Source organism: Leuciscus leuciscus (assembly GCF_965113295.1).
Source record: "Leuciscus leuciscus genome assembly, chromosome: 23".
NCBI lineage: Eukaryota > Metazoa > Chordata > Actinopteri > Cypriniformes > Leuciscidae > Leuciscus > Leuciscus leuciscus.
Window position 1 is genome coordinate 9,932,620 of NC_138747.1, and position 15,060 is coordinate 9,947,679.

At 38.1% G+C, this 15,060-nt stretch overlaps 1 protein-coding gene across 3 annotated transcripts in view; it reads left to right on the plus strand.

Moving 5' to 3' along the window:
- The window catches only part of arhgef10la (Rho guanine nucleotide exchange factor (GEF) 10-like a), a 139,280-nt gene that overhangs the window by 76,300 nt on the left and 47,920 nt on the right, over positions 1 to 15,060 (plus strand). For all 3 annotated transcript variants that reach the window (XM_082154997.1, XM_082154998.1, XM_082154999.1), the window contains one exon: positions 8,843 to 8,943. In XM_082154997.1, the coding sequence (XP_082011123.1) occupies positions 8,843 to 8,943 (101 nt within the window). The remainder of the gene's footprint in view (positions 1 to 8,842; positions 8,944 to 15,060) is intronic.

The window sequence follows — 15,060 nt, forward strand, 5'->3', positions numbered from 1 at the left end:
ACATTTATTTAAACTTCATGTTCTGATTGGAATATGTTTGGGGCCCAAGAGACTCCAATGATGTATCTTTTATTGGATGAACCTAAAGACATTTTTCAAAACATCTTTAATGTTCCAAAGTGGAAAGAAAGTCATACAGGTTTGGAATGACATGAGGGTGAATAAATTGTCAGATTTTAAATTTTTTAGTGAATTACGCTTTTAATAAGTCTTGGTTTCTCTGAGAACCCTAAGATAACATGAGGGTTGAATCAATTCTTGTATAATCCCACTTGTCATGTTCACATGAATTGTTTCAACATATGCATATGAAGCATATGAAACTTTTCATTTCATTTGATCCTTACTTACCCAACTACAAAGACAAATAGTGCCTTGCCAGCTGAGAGGAGGTACAAGGAACTGATTTTTTGCCTTGGCACATGGAAGAGACTCGGCAGAACATTTAATCTCTGTGTGCTTTCTCAACCTAATGTGACAGCCCAACCGGCCCTAGAGCGGCTTAGTACCCTGCAGTCCTCCCAATATCTGTCAGACCCCTGCTCTTCAGGCCTGCTTGGTTGGCTCACGTTCTGGAGAGCCTGCAAAAGCAATATGCTCAGTCAGATGTTCATCAGAACCCCTGCCCTGCTTCCAAAACAGATCTTCCAAAACAGTCACACTCCCTGAATTTTCCAATGCCTGTGTCAGAACTGGTACTGTTTTTGAGAAAACAGTTAAACCAAATAATTTACTTGTGGTTCCATTAACAGTTTTATGAATCTCCAGATTTAAACGTGTAGTGCGACCAGACTGGTTCAGACTGACACAGCAGGGCCAATGTTGTCCGATCCCCAACATAATTATGATTTTTATGAGCTACCACAGCCGTCTGTTATAGTGAATCAAGAATATAAAATGTAGTCTGAATTCCAAATAGGATTTATGAGCCAATCCTTTTTAGTGAATCAAAATCATACAGCACAGCCAGTTTAATATAATTCCAGATTGAATGACTCTTATGATCCGATACATTTTTAGTGAATCAAAAACCAGTGTAATTTTAATACTGAATGAACAGGGGCACTTTTTTTTTAAGTGTTTATTACACATACATTACTAAACGATAAAATGAATCAATGTAAATGAACAAACATTTGCGTAGCATTTACATTCCTGTGAAAACACCATACTGCAACACCTATACAGTGGCGTATCCAGGACATTTTTACTGGGGTGGCCAAGATGGGACACAAAACTAGAGTGGGGTGGCCATATATACTATAAAGTAATGTTATGTAAACCTTTAAACTCTTATATGTAAGGTGGGAGGAGTTGGATCTAGATTAGAGGAAATAGAGGATTTTAATAATAGTAACAAAGTGCAAACTTTATTTTTAAATAATGGTACTATTTCATAAAATGTAAGATATAGTCACAGGCCTATTTAGGAAATGTGTTTACTATAGTCTGTTATTAATTGCCATAGTGGGGGATATTATTTACTCAATTAACTTGGCCATTAACTTGTCCGAAAATGCATTTGTGTTTATCTGCAAAAAGGTTTACATACACTAGATTGCAGCCTAGGCTACTGTTAATGTAAATATAATGTTAGTGGTTTGTTTTTAAAGTCTACATTAGAGACCTGCGCGGGACGGATTTCTCACTTAATAATTCCTAAAAAGCTGACATCTCAGTTCATCGCCATCTCACAAATCTCTGTTATTATCAATGAAACTGGCAGCATAATTAATCTTTCATATTATCTACACTTTGTTTGATATAATAGATGATTTGCCAGTATGCAGAATTCAGCACTGAACAAAAAGTCCATTTTGAGCGGTGAGGGGATTCTATCTTAAATGCATCTGATTGGCCATTGCGTTCAAGAAATCAACACATATGTCTGTGATTGGTTACATTGTTCAACACTGCAAACATGTTATAAATAGAGACTCTGGCCTGTAAATAGTTTCTATTTTGTTTTAGTTGTTCTTGTTGCTTTTGTGCAACAGATGAATGACAATTTATTTGTTTTTATTTGTTCAATTTATAGATCATTCTATTTTGCGGGAGTCCCTCCCGCGAATCGACACACGAGTGCATTACCGCCCGCGCCCGCACTCGGCCATCAGATCTATATTCCCGTGCCGCACTCTGTTGCGTTGGGTCCCGACCATACCTCTCAATCGACTGATTCCAGCGTTTTTATCGTTGTTGTATTGTTGCAACTGTGTGACGTCCTCTTGTTTCACGGACCAGCAGCAGCAGGTGCACCGTGCAGCGCGCGTGCTCTTATCTCATGGGTCATCTGACCTGCATGGCCAAACGTCCGCTGAGCAGAAATCAGCTCTCACAGTCTCAGTACGACCGTTCCTGTGTTAGTTAAAAATGTGAAACTGGCCCTAAATCAGTTGATCAGCTGTCATCACTGATTGACAACATTTCTCGTTTCTTGTGTTGACGAACTTGACCTACCTATCAGATCTGGGGTGGCCGCAGGGGTGGCCAATGAGCTTTCAGGGGTGGCACCGGCCACCCCAGGCCACCCCCTAGAATCGCCACTGCACCTATACTTCCTGCGCCCCTGTGAACGAATTTCTCTTATAAACCATTTATTTTTAGTGAATCAAACACACACAGCATGACCAGTGCAATTTGATTGCCAAACAAATTATCCTTATGAGCCAGCTCTTATTAGTGAAGCAAAAACATTTAGCGCAGTGAATGTTGTCTGATACCCGAACTAATGAGCCGCAATATGTTCCTTTTAGTGAATCAAGAATTTACAATGAAATTCCAAATAGCTTTTATGAGCTGATTCTTTTTACAGCACAAACTGTGTAATTTTTATCCTGAATTAATGACTCTAAGCCATTTGTTTTTAGTGAATCAAAAACAGCACGACCAGTGTAATTTGATTCCCAAACATATGATTCTTATGAGTCTGCACTTTTTAGTGAATCAAAAACATACAGCGCTGCAAGTGTTGTCCGATCTGAATCAAGATTATAGTGATGTCTGAATTCCAAATAGCTTTTATGAACGGATTCTTTTTAGTGAATCAAAAACCTACAGCATCACCAGTGAAATTCGATTCCCGAATGAATGACTTTTGTGAGCCTATTATTTTTAGTGAATCAAAAAACATACAGCACGGCCAGTGTCTGAGCCCTGAACTAATGATTTTATGAGCCAGCATGGCCAGTGTAGTCAGATTCCTGAAAATGTTTTTGTTATGAATCGGTTCTTTATTAATCAAAAACATAAAGTGAGACAAGTGACATTTGGCAAAAAACTTCTAAGGGTAGTAAAGACTGTAAGATTTTCATTTAGTTTTTTCTAAACATTTGCTCCTCAAAAGTTTTTAAACAATAATTAATGGAACCACTAAGGAACCAGAATAGAATAGAATGGAATTGCACTGAATAGAGCTGTCAGAGCTATAGTGCTCATTTGGCTGATGTTAATTGAATCCGGCTCACAACATTTCCTGATTTGGTTTCGCCCTCTTTCCCCATAATTTACTCTCATCTCTCCACTGGTCTATAAATAAACTTTTTGGCAACAAGGCCAAAAAGATCCTGTTAAGGAAAAAAGGAGAACCTGATCACAGAGAGGCAGAGAAGAAAATAAATCTTTGAATACAGAAGAAAAAAACTAATTTAAACCATCTCTTTCTCTCTTTGGTACACATATACAAATCCGCTCTTTCTTTACCTATCCTCCTTTTTGAACAAACACACGCATACAGACCCAGGGAGAGCGGCAGTTCCCAGCTTGCATCCCCTGTTCTTTGTTTTTCACCTGCTGTTAGTCTACGAGCCTTTTCTACCTTCAGATAACTCCTCTCAGCAAGCAGCAAAAGGGATGGTGACACATGGAATTTCAAAGCGCTGCCATGGAGGCTGATGCACATTCAGGAAACAGGATAATTAACATCACCCATTCAACTTGCTGCAAATCTGTGTGTGTGCGCCTACGTGTCCTGCCTATTACACATTGACAAAAAACATGGCGGATTGATTGAGAACAAAAATTAATGTAGTAGACACACAGATGTCTGAAACCGAGGAAAGCCTGTTTTTTTTCGTACTATATTGTTTTTCTTCTTGGTCTTCTGAGATATATTTCATGCACTGTATTTAAATGAGCTTTTTCGCCATATACATTTTTTTATGTTGTGTCTAGTGGGATTTTCACACCTGAAATTGAAATTGAACATCCTCTAGTCATCCTAGGTGTATATGACATTCTTCTTTCAGACGAATACAATTGTAGTTATAAAAAAATGTCCTGGCTCTTCCAAGCTTTATAATGGCAGTGAATGGCCGTTTCTGTTTTGAATCAATCATCAATCTGACGCTGGGTTCTGACGTCAACCCGATTTTCATTTCCAACCAAAATCCAAAGTCAATCTGACGTCATATTGACGTCCGGTGCCTGCTGGGCATAGTTGACGTTATAGAGTGCACTCATTCGATCCCACATTGCACCGCAATAACGAGTGTACAGCCCATGTACACTCAGCAGCTGCCTGAATTCACTCCTTCAAGTGAACTGTATTAGTGGACTAACATAGGGAATAGTGACTGAGGGTTTAGGGGGTGATTTTGGATTCAGCCTATGTGTATTAGTCTGCATCAGGTCAGTAACAATTTGGCATGTCTGTCATATGTGGAGTAGTGTATCAAATTAATTAAACTATAAATCCTTTAGTTTAAACATGCTCATGTGAATAGCCGTCAGTATTTATAGTTCTGTTGTGTTCTTTATGTTTGATTTAAGAATAGACATGACTTTCTTTTCTTTCTTTTCTTTTTTGCATTCTCTGTGTGTCTCATGTGTACTTAAAGCCTGTCAATCAACATTAGAGCGCCACCCTCAGGCTGAATAATACAACCTCTCCCAAAAGTGTTTTGCATGTGTTCAGCATATATAAAGCTTACAAAATGTTTATCATAAACTAATGCTAAGACCCAGAATCTACCTTACAATCAGGAGCTGCTACTGATTAAACGTGTACATTTTATCACTTCCATTTTATCATTCCCTGGGAATCAAACCCATGACCTTGGTAGTGCTACTGCCTGTTTGAGTTTCAGGAATTTGCATATTCATGTGGTTAGTAACATTGATTGGACAAATACAGATTGGCACATAGATTCCATCCTCTAAAACACACTACACAAATCTCAACAAAAAAAAGCTACAATAATGATAATTACTCCAGTTAATGCATTTGCTTTCACTTTTTCACTTACAAGCTGATTTTAAACTAAGTGAAACTACATGAATATTTAATAAGGTAAGCAAGACTCCATCTTCTAAAACACTCTACAAAAATCTCAAAAAAAGCCACAATAATGATAATTACTCCAGTTAATGCATTTGCTTTCACTGTTTTACATGCTGAAATTAAACAAAGTTTGAAAGCACATGCATATTTAATAAGGTAAGCACTGATACAATTTATGATTGGTTGTCAGTGGCTTTACAACTTCAAAGGAGTGCTAACCCACTTGTGTGAAACTTTGCTTGAGTTTAAAAAGGCCTAACCTGGTTTTTAAAAGATGTTAACCCAGGGTTAAGTGTGAAATTGACAGATTAATTGATCTTGGATTAATGGGCATAGGGTTTATAGAGCTTATAGAGTGCTTTCTCCAAAGCCACTTCCTCTGTGATTTACAGTCACCTCCAATCGGCACAGAGAAGAGCTGAGTGTCTTGCTTCCATTCCACCATCTGTCCTGTCATTCTGCATTAGTGTCACACACATGCCACAGCACTGACCTGCAGCCATAAATCAGTCTGTTGTCTGCTCTCCATTCTGCCCTTTCTGCCTGGGAGTCTGCCTCCTCTGCTGTTTCTTCATTCAGGCCGCACAGAGACACACAAACTCGCACACCTTCTCGCAACCACCCAGATTTTCAATCAGCCAGCTGGAGGAACCCAGGGCCTTTCTGTTTATCATGTTTAGACCAATGTGGGAGCCCAGCTTTATCCTAGGAATCAAATTAAGCATGGAGCGCACTTACTCTGCTCTGGAAAAACAGCTCTCCCCTATCCCTCCTCTTTTTGCTTATTTTTCCATGTGAAACCATTGTGCTGAGTGAAGGAAATATCTGTGAGTTGTTGTTTGCGTTTGCCATTCTGGGAAGGAGCCAGGCACCACATGAATTTCAGTCAGAATTCGCTCTCTTTATCTCTGAGCGTCTTCGAAGGTTTCATTTCATTCTACTATATATGTGTCTTCGCACTTCATGCTTTTCTTTCTCTCTCTCTCTCTCTCTCTCTCTCTGGCCTGGATTGAATGCAGAGCAGTCAGAGGCTGCTGGTGTGACAGTAGCCAAGGCAGGCGTCATCATATTCTCCAGTCAATTACCTTCTAATGATGTTTGAATGTGAATTGCTTTCCGTGTCCCTGAGCCTTTGCTGAGAGACTCTCTTTAGCAGGCAAAGTGTTAGAAATGAAGTCAAAGTATTTTTACAAGTGTTGAATGGGTTCCTGACTCATTGAAGGCCTGGACAGCTGTGTTAAGGCGAGTGCAAAACTACTTTTTAGCTCATAGGTTTGTGAACTGCTTGCATAAACCGCACTCTACACTTTTTTTTTTTTTATAAGAGGAATCATAAAAACTAAAATGTTTTTTTTTAAATGTAGTACTTCCCTTATAACATTCAATTCAAGCACAGCAATTATATTCAAAGAACTGTTTGCACCAATGGTTCCATGAAGTGCCGTTTACTGGTCATCCATGGAACCTTTCCATTGCACTAAAGTTTATTTGTAGGTTCTTTTAAGAACCATTTCATGAAAGGCTTTTTTGGGAACACAAATACTTTGGCATGATCTTACTGTTTTGACTTTACAGTATTGATCTGGAAAAATGCATTGAGATTATTTTCTCATTTCTGAAATGAAAACTGAAATATAAACCGTAACATTTAGGATTAGAAATGTCCCATATGTTAATGCTCAAGGGGGCGACACAGTATATACATTATATTTAGAACCAACGGTTGGCCGGTGTTAACATTCTTATATGAATTCTAACAATGCATGAATGTGAACAAATGTGAACGACGCTCGGGACAGTTGACGGGCCAGCGCTTCATCGTCACGAAAGTTTAAGCCTTGATAATTTAAATACCAAAGCCAAGAAGACACGAAAGGGAGCTCATTCCGTAACTCACGCTGTTTTCTGACTGATTTATTTTCAATTTAACAGATAAAATACCCTCATTTTAAAATAAATACATTTAAATTTAAAATAAATTAGATATGTGAAAAATTGGATGTTAGTGCAAAAATAGATAGAAATACAACTGAAAACACTGAAAATTAATGAAAAGTACTCTAAATATGAAACTAAAATCTGCCAGTAGGTCGCAGCAAGTCACTGTCTTAGTAAGTGAGTCATTCAGTCATTCATTCAACCGATTCATTCAAATGGCTGATTCGTCGAGGAGCTAAGCAAGGGACCATCTTTATAAATGGTTCACTGAATAAAACCCTCAGATTCATTCAGTAATGAAACACGGCTGTACAACAGTACACTCATTATGGCTTTGTTTGGAACTATTTTCATTGGCAAAATTGAGCAAAAAACAAACAATACTGGCAATAGTGTGTCTGAAATGTAACACAATATTAATTTCTTTATTGAACTGTTGGATAAAATCAAAATCACATTTATAATCATGCAGATATTCGGGAGGAAAACAGCAATCTTGCTCGTGTGATATTGCTAAACTATATCATATGATATAAATATAAAACAAAAACCATAGAGGGAAATTGTTTGCCCTCATATCTAGAATTTTAGTGGCTTTATTAACTACATTCATCGTGCAGTCAGTTGTTGCTCTGCATCATGTTCGTAACCAAACTGCATGCAATGTAAGATGACATACATGTCTAGGCCTAGGCTGGGTCTTTTAACGCATCATTTTTTCCATAATCGCACCAAATCGTTGCGTTAGATCGACATCCCTAATATACATAGTTTTTGTTTTAGATATTTATTATATCTGAAGCATTTATAAATACCTGTTTGACGACTTCTGCAAAAGGTGTGTACTTACAAGCTTATGAGCACAACTGTTCTTTCCCCTAATATGGGTATATCTGAGATTCAGATAACAGAATTTATAATGATCGAATCCAGAAATTGAATCACATTTTCAATTTTAAACTGTCAATCTTCAAAGTCAACTCCAGATCGATTTCTTGTGGCCAATCTCCTTCAATAACTCATATTAAGAACCTCATCCCATCTAGAAGTACACTGTGCTCAGTCATGCTCGCTCATTCCCCCCTTGTAGAAGGAATTGCTGAAAAGTTCTGGTCCATTAACCTGGCTAAACATCTTGGCTCAGAATGCAGATGAACTCAGCAAGCTCACAGGCCTGACACTCTCCATCCTTCCCTACATAACCCTCCATGCCACCACATCCTCTTTGATTTAATTAAGAAAAAATTATCATGTGTGTAATTGTGGGGATCTCCATTTCTCCTTCTCTACTGTCTGCTTTTTCCTCCTTTAAGCTCAGACTTCATGAAAAAATTAATAATTTAATAAATTGATTAATAAAATTCCGCACACAGATCCAGACTCAGCTTGAGATCAAGCTGTATTGGGGAGAGTGGCAGCTGCTCTCCCCAGGGCTCCTTGGTGCACTGCAGCAGAACTATTTTACTGTATTATTAATACTGACAATTAAGGTGCCACCATGTTGTGATGTGTTTTATGGAAATTTTACAAGATTATCTTCCTCAAAGGGCCATAGCAATGAGCCCATGTTGCATAGATCAATGTATCTCACCACCTGTCCAATGTTTTTATCATGTACTGTAGGTCTGGGCGTCCTGTAAGCTTCACTGTGGTCTTCAACACACCAAGCCCTGTCAGCAAGATCTCCTGGGTCAACCGGTTCCACCTAGCGAAGATAGCACTGAGTGAGTTTGAATTGTATCCTCCACTAACCCATGACTTTAGTCCTTTTGATCTGAAACATTGACTATGATTATTAAAATCGAAATAAAATTAATTAATAATAATGTATTATTATTATTTCTAATATTAATTAAGAAAGATAAATTATTAAGCAAATGGTTGTTTTGTTGTGGATGTTTATTCTGACCAGATAACTGCATGCAGTAAAATAACTGACAATATAAAATACAATTTCAAAATCTCATTGCTTTACACAGTTGTGACTTCTTGACTTGTTTGTCACATCAATGGTAAATGAGAGTGCAGCCATGTTTTATTTTGGTCTTATCAAAGCATAAACCTTTTTAATATGCTTTAACCTTAGGGCAAATATATATAAATTCAGCCACATCATCTCTAATTCCCTGAAGAAGTAATTTCTCCTCCTCATATCACATGCTAATAGAAATAGCCTAAACCTTTTGGTATAACAAAATATCATAGGAGTTTCAGTTTTTTGCAATATCAACTTCAAATTTGGATCACAACTTGGTTAGACATATGGCTCTGATTTTATAGCAAAAATATTTCGTATAAAGTAAAAAACTTTATTTTGACATTTATTTGGTCCCTTTTACACATTCTGTTGACTATGAGTAAAGTTGCACCTACCTGTCTACTAACTCTCATTAGAGTGTTAGTAGAATATTAGCAGACTTGTAGGGTTAGGGTTAGAATAAGTTGACATGTACTTGCAATGTTACTTAGTCAGTAGAATGTCTGTTAAGGGAGCATCACGATGAAGTGTTAGCAAATTAAGCAGACAGTCTACTAATACTCTAATGAGAATTAGGTGCAACTTTTCTAACAGTCAACAGAATGTTCAAAGGGGACCATCAAAATAAAATGTTTAATACAGTAGTACATTTGTTTTACACTAAAATTGTTATTTAAGTTTGGATAGTTTGGATTGCATTTTCACATCTACGCTCAAAAAGGGGGGTGACAGTTATTGGATATTTAATTGAGCATGCTTATTTTCCAATTTTTTTTTACATCTAGTGTTCTAAGAAAGTAAGTCTTTAAAAACACTAATAATTCAATAACACTTAAAAATGAAATCTTTAACAAATCTCAAAATTATTTTTCATCCTGTACATTAATAATTTTGTGATGCTTCACGTAGCATTTAAATATGATGTTCATATGATTGTGCATTAAAAACATCTGGGTATTAATGTGTTAAATGTTGCTATCAGGGTCAAGGTGCATTAAGCTATTGAGGTTGTAAATATGCTTTATTGAAATGGCCACAGTGAGGCACCCAGATTGTTGTAAGTTGTGATAAAGTCTGTGCTTGAATTGAATGTTGTAAGACAACTCAAATCTAGCATCTTGGATTGTTTCGTTTCATTGATGCCATGCACGAAATACTTGGGCAGAGTGTTTCTGTCAGTCTGCAGACCGGGTCAGAGGTGTGGATAGTTAGAGATGCATCAAAACTAGTGACTGATGGGAGTCTGACTTCTCAGTGCCCTGCTTTTGCAGTTTTTCCCACACCAGCTGAAGTTTAACAAAAACATGAGGGGTTTTACTTCATGAGGGGCATAATCAAAGTTTACACCATCCTACTTGATGGAAAAACAGAGAAATAAGCAGGAATAGGGCGAACCTGAGCTATGTTTTTGAGCCAAGATCTGCAAGAGCCTTGACTGGAACCTGTTTTTACCTCTTATTTCTAATCATTCTAAATGCAAGGTAAATTGTTTCAAGTTTTCCAGTGTTTTGTCTTGTTTTCAAAACAACAATAATTGCCTTACATATGCTGCCTATGGCTATTTGTGAGCTGTTATTGAAAAGAGTTTTATGGCAATAGGCAAATAGCAATCTCGGCTGACACTAAGTGGATGTTGGCAGCGTAAGTGGCAACATCCCTCCAAAAAAACAACAACAAAAAAAAAACACACAACAAAACAAGCTAGATAGCAACTGAGAGAGAATGACAAACATTTCTGAGAGCCTTTTTCACTGGAAACTTTTTGTTTTTTTCAAGAAGCCATTTGGCTTTTTGTGCATTCCCCGGTTTGCTTTCTTGCTTTTTCTTGGAAAAATCCACCGCAGCCAAGCTTGTTGACCAAAAATAAGATTTAATTCACAACTCGCAGTGTATCTTTCACACTTCACTTTGCAGAGTCATAACATGTCACATTTGGAATGTGCAGAAATGATATGTATTTCTTAGAATCATGTCAAAACATTCCAAGCGTTTTGTGCTGACGGTCGTTATCCAGCCTGCTGAAGATGTCAGTTACACCCTAATTTCATTACACCCACACATTTGCTCGTTTAGCCAAATGAAATTACAATAACAGAAATGCTGGTGCAATTTCATGGGTGGCCTGTTGTTACCGAGCTCTCTTACATCCTTTGAGGACGTGTGGGTCGGATGTGTGCAAAAAAAACCCTTTGATTGTGGTCATTTGAGACCCTTCATAACACATCTGGCAGTGTATTAAAACCCAGCCCACTTCCTTGTGTTATCAATCCCTATGTTCATCCATCCCCTGTATCCTCTTTGACACGTATTGATCCTTATCAACAAGCTGCATAGGGTCTTTCCTGAGTCCTCCTTCCCAACTGTTTTCCGCTACAAGCCCTGCTTTGATGTGCAACTTTTGTGTGATATAAAATGCAGCTGTTTTGTCTGTTAGGAGGGCCATTAACAAGGTTCTGCAATGGGTAACATATGCTTGTATCTATAAAAAACATGCTGTCAGAAAACAGTGTTTGTGATATTGTGGCGGCATGCTGGGAACTCATGGGGCGTGAGATCGAGAACTTCAACATGACTGTGGATGAGTGTGTCCTGAGGGTTCCATTAATTATGAAGATGTGGTTCAGAGATTGCCACGACAACGTCATGTGGTGCAGAGAAAATACCGGGTTATTTTTCCAAATGCTCCCTTGTTGCATGTTCAGAGATTTATAACTATATTTAATATATATATATACACAGTGTGGAGAACAAGTATTTGATACACTGCCGATTTTGCAGGTTTTCCCACTTACAAAGCATGTAGAAGTCTGTAATGTTTTAATTAACTTCAACTGTGAGTGACGGAATCTAAAACAAAAATTCAGAAAATCACAATGTATGATTTTTAAGTAATTAATTTGCATTTTATTGCATGACATAAGTATTTGATACATCAGAAAAGCAGAACTTAATTTTTGGTACAGAAACCTGCAGCAGGGATTTTGGCCCACTCCTCCATACAGATCTTGTCCAGATCCTTCAGGTTTCTGGGCTGTCGCTGGGCAATACGGACTTTCAGCGACCTGCGATTTTTCTATTGGGTTCAGGTCTGGAGACTGGCTAGGCCATTCCAGGACCTTGAGATGCTTCTTACGGAGCCACTCCATAGTTGCCCTGGCTGTGTGTTTCGGGTCGTTGTCATGCTGGAAGACCCAGCCACGACCCATCTTCAATGCTCTTACTGAGGGAAGGAGGTTGTTGGCCAAGATCTCGTGATACATGGCCCCATCCATCCTCCCCTCAATACGGTTCAGTCGTCCTGTCCCCTTTGCAGAAAAGCATCCCCAAAGAATGATGTTTCCACCTCCATGCTTCACGGTTGGGATGGTGTTCTTGGGGTTGTACTCATCCTTCTTCTTCCTCCAAACACTGCGAGTGGAGTTTAGACCAAAAAGCTCTATTTTTGTCCCATCAGACCACATGACCTTCTCCCATTCCTCCTCTGGATCATCCAGATGGTCATTGGCAAACTTCAGACGGGCCTGGACATGCGCTGGCTTGAGCAGGGGGACCTTGCGTACGCTGCAGGATTTTAATCCATGACGGCGTAGTGTGTTACTAATGTTTTTCTTTGAGACTGTGGTCCCAGCTCAGTTCAGGTAATTGACCAGGTCCTGCCGTGTAGTGCTGGGCTGATCCCTCACCTTCCTCATGATTATTGATGCCCCACGAGGTGAGATCTTGCATGGTGCCCCAGACCGAGGGAGATTGACCGTCATCTTGAACTTCTTCCATTTTCTAATAATTGCGCCAACAGTGCCTTCTCACCAAGCTGCTTGCCTATTGTCCTGTAGCCCATCCCAGCCTTGTGCAGGTGTACAATTATATCCCTGATGTCCTTACACAGCTCTCTGGTCTTGGCCATTGTGGAGAGGTTGGAGTCTGTTTGATTGAGTGTGTGGACAATTGTCTTTTATACAGGTAACGAGTTCAAACAGGTGCAGTTAATACAGGTAATGAGTGGAGAACAGGAGGGCTTCTTAAAGAAAAACTAACAGGTCTGTGAGAGCCGGAATTTGTATTGGTTGGTAGGTGATCAAATGCTTATGTCATGCAATAAAATGCAAATTAATTATTTAAAAATCATACAATGTGATTTTCTGGATTTTTGTTTTAGATTCCGTCTCTCACAGTTGAAGTGTATCTATGATAAAAATACAGACCCTCTACATGCTTTGTAAGTAGGAAAACCAGCAAAATCGGCAGTGAATCAAATACTTGTTCTCCCCACTGTATGTATATATATATATATACCAGTACATGTTTATATAATATATTATTCATTATGTATTATCTATTGTCTATATAGTTATATATGATATATATGATAATTGTTGTAATATAAATTATATATTAAAACTATATTTTACTTATTATATAATAAATTATATAACCACTGTGATATTTCATAAAATACATTCAAATATTTGAATATGTTAAAGGTCCCATTGCATGGATTATTTCATTATTTTATAATGTTTCCTGGGATGCCCTTATAATGTTAGTATGTTTTTTAGATTAAAAATGGTCATAATTTAGAAATAAAAGGCATTTTTCCTATCCTGATTTTAGCCTCTGATTTGAACGCTCTGTTTGAAGGGGCATGTCTGCTGAGACTTCAGTGTAAACGCTCACTGCTGTGATTGGCTGACATGCTTGCATATGAAATAGCAATATTATATGCATCTAAAGTATTTAGATCTACAGTTTTGGCACTCTCACTTATGCTTTCACCAATGCAAACATGATGTAAATACAGTAAGAGCTTCAATGTGCAGTATAACGTCATTTATACAAGCATCATTGATTTCATAACGAGTTTTGGCCTATAAGTGTCCAGATAAACTCGTGATTGACAGCTTGGGCGATTGGAAAGGGATTGTTCTTTGATCGCTTTCTGTATATATTTTAATCACAGTTTAAATAAGATTAATTTCATCCTACTAAGAGAAATGATGTGAAGTTTATATTTTAGTCACTGGCTTGATTTACTGATGCATAAACAGTATTAAATGATTTTGAGAGAAAGATTATCTGTCTGAACTTGAACAATTACACATCAGAAATTCACATATCCCACTGGTTCTTCAGAGGCTCGGATGAAGGAACTAAAAAAATACTTTTGTGTTCATTTGTACATCCAAACACTGAGCACCTGCCATGCTTCGCTCGTTTGCAAGCCATGATGTCTCTCGAGGAAAAAACAATATTGCGCTCGCACAGCTCATTTTCTCTTGGGCGGGCCAAATTCTCTTTGCGGGCAAAGCAGAGAAAGGGGAGGTAACCTTTCCCCTTATGACGACATCAGGGGAAGATTCCAGATTCGCCTGTCTGAGCTTTCATTTTCTCAAAAGGCGAAGCAGGATACCCAGGGCTTGGTTTATACCTATCACAATTTCTAGCCACTGGGGGACCATAGGCAGGCTAGGGGAACTCATATTAATGTAAAAAAAAAAAACATAAAGTGAAATTTTCATGTAATGGGACCTTTAATATAAATAATATGTATACATGAATATACATTACTAGCCTACATAGATTTAGAGCATTTAAACATTATTATTTTATTTTTTTGGCTTGTAGTTAAATACTAAATGACTTACTTTTATCTTGGTATACTAGTTTCAAAGTAGCTTTCTCAGTACTGGACTTGTGGCAGCTTATATTGTCAGTTGTAAGTACATGAACAAACACACACACACACACACACACACACATACACACACACACACACACACACACACACACACACACACACACACACACACACACACACACACACACACACACACACACACACACAGAAGGCAGATTGGTCACAGCT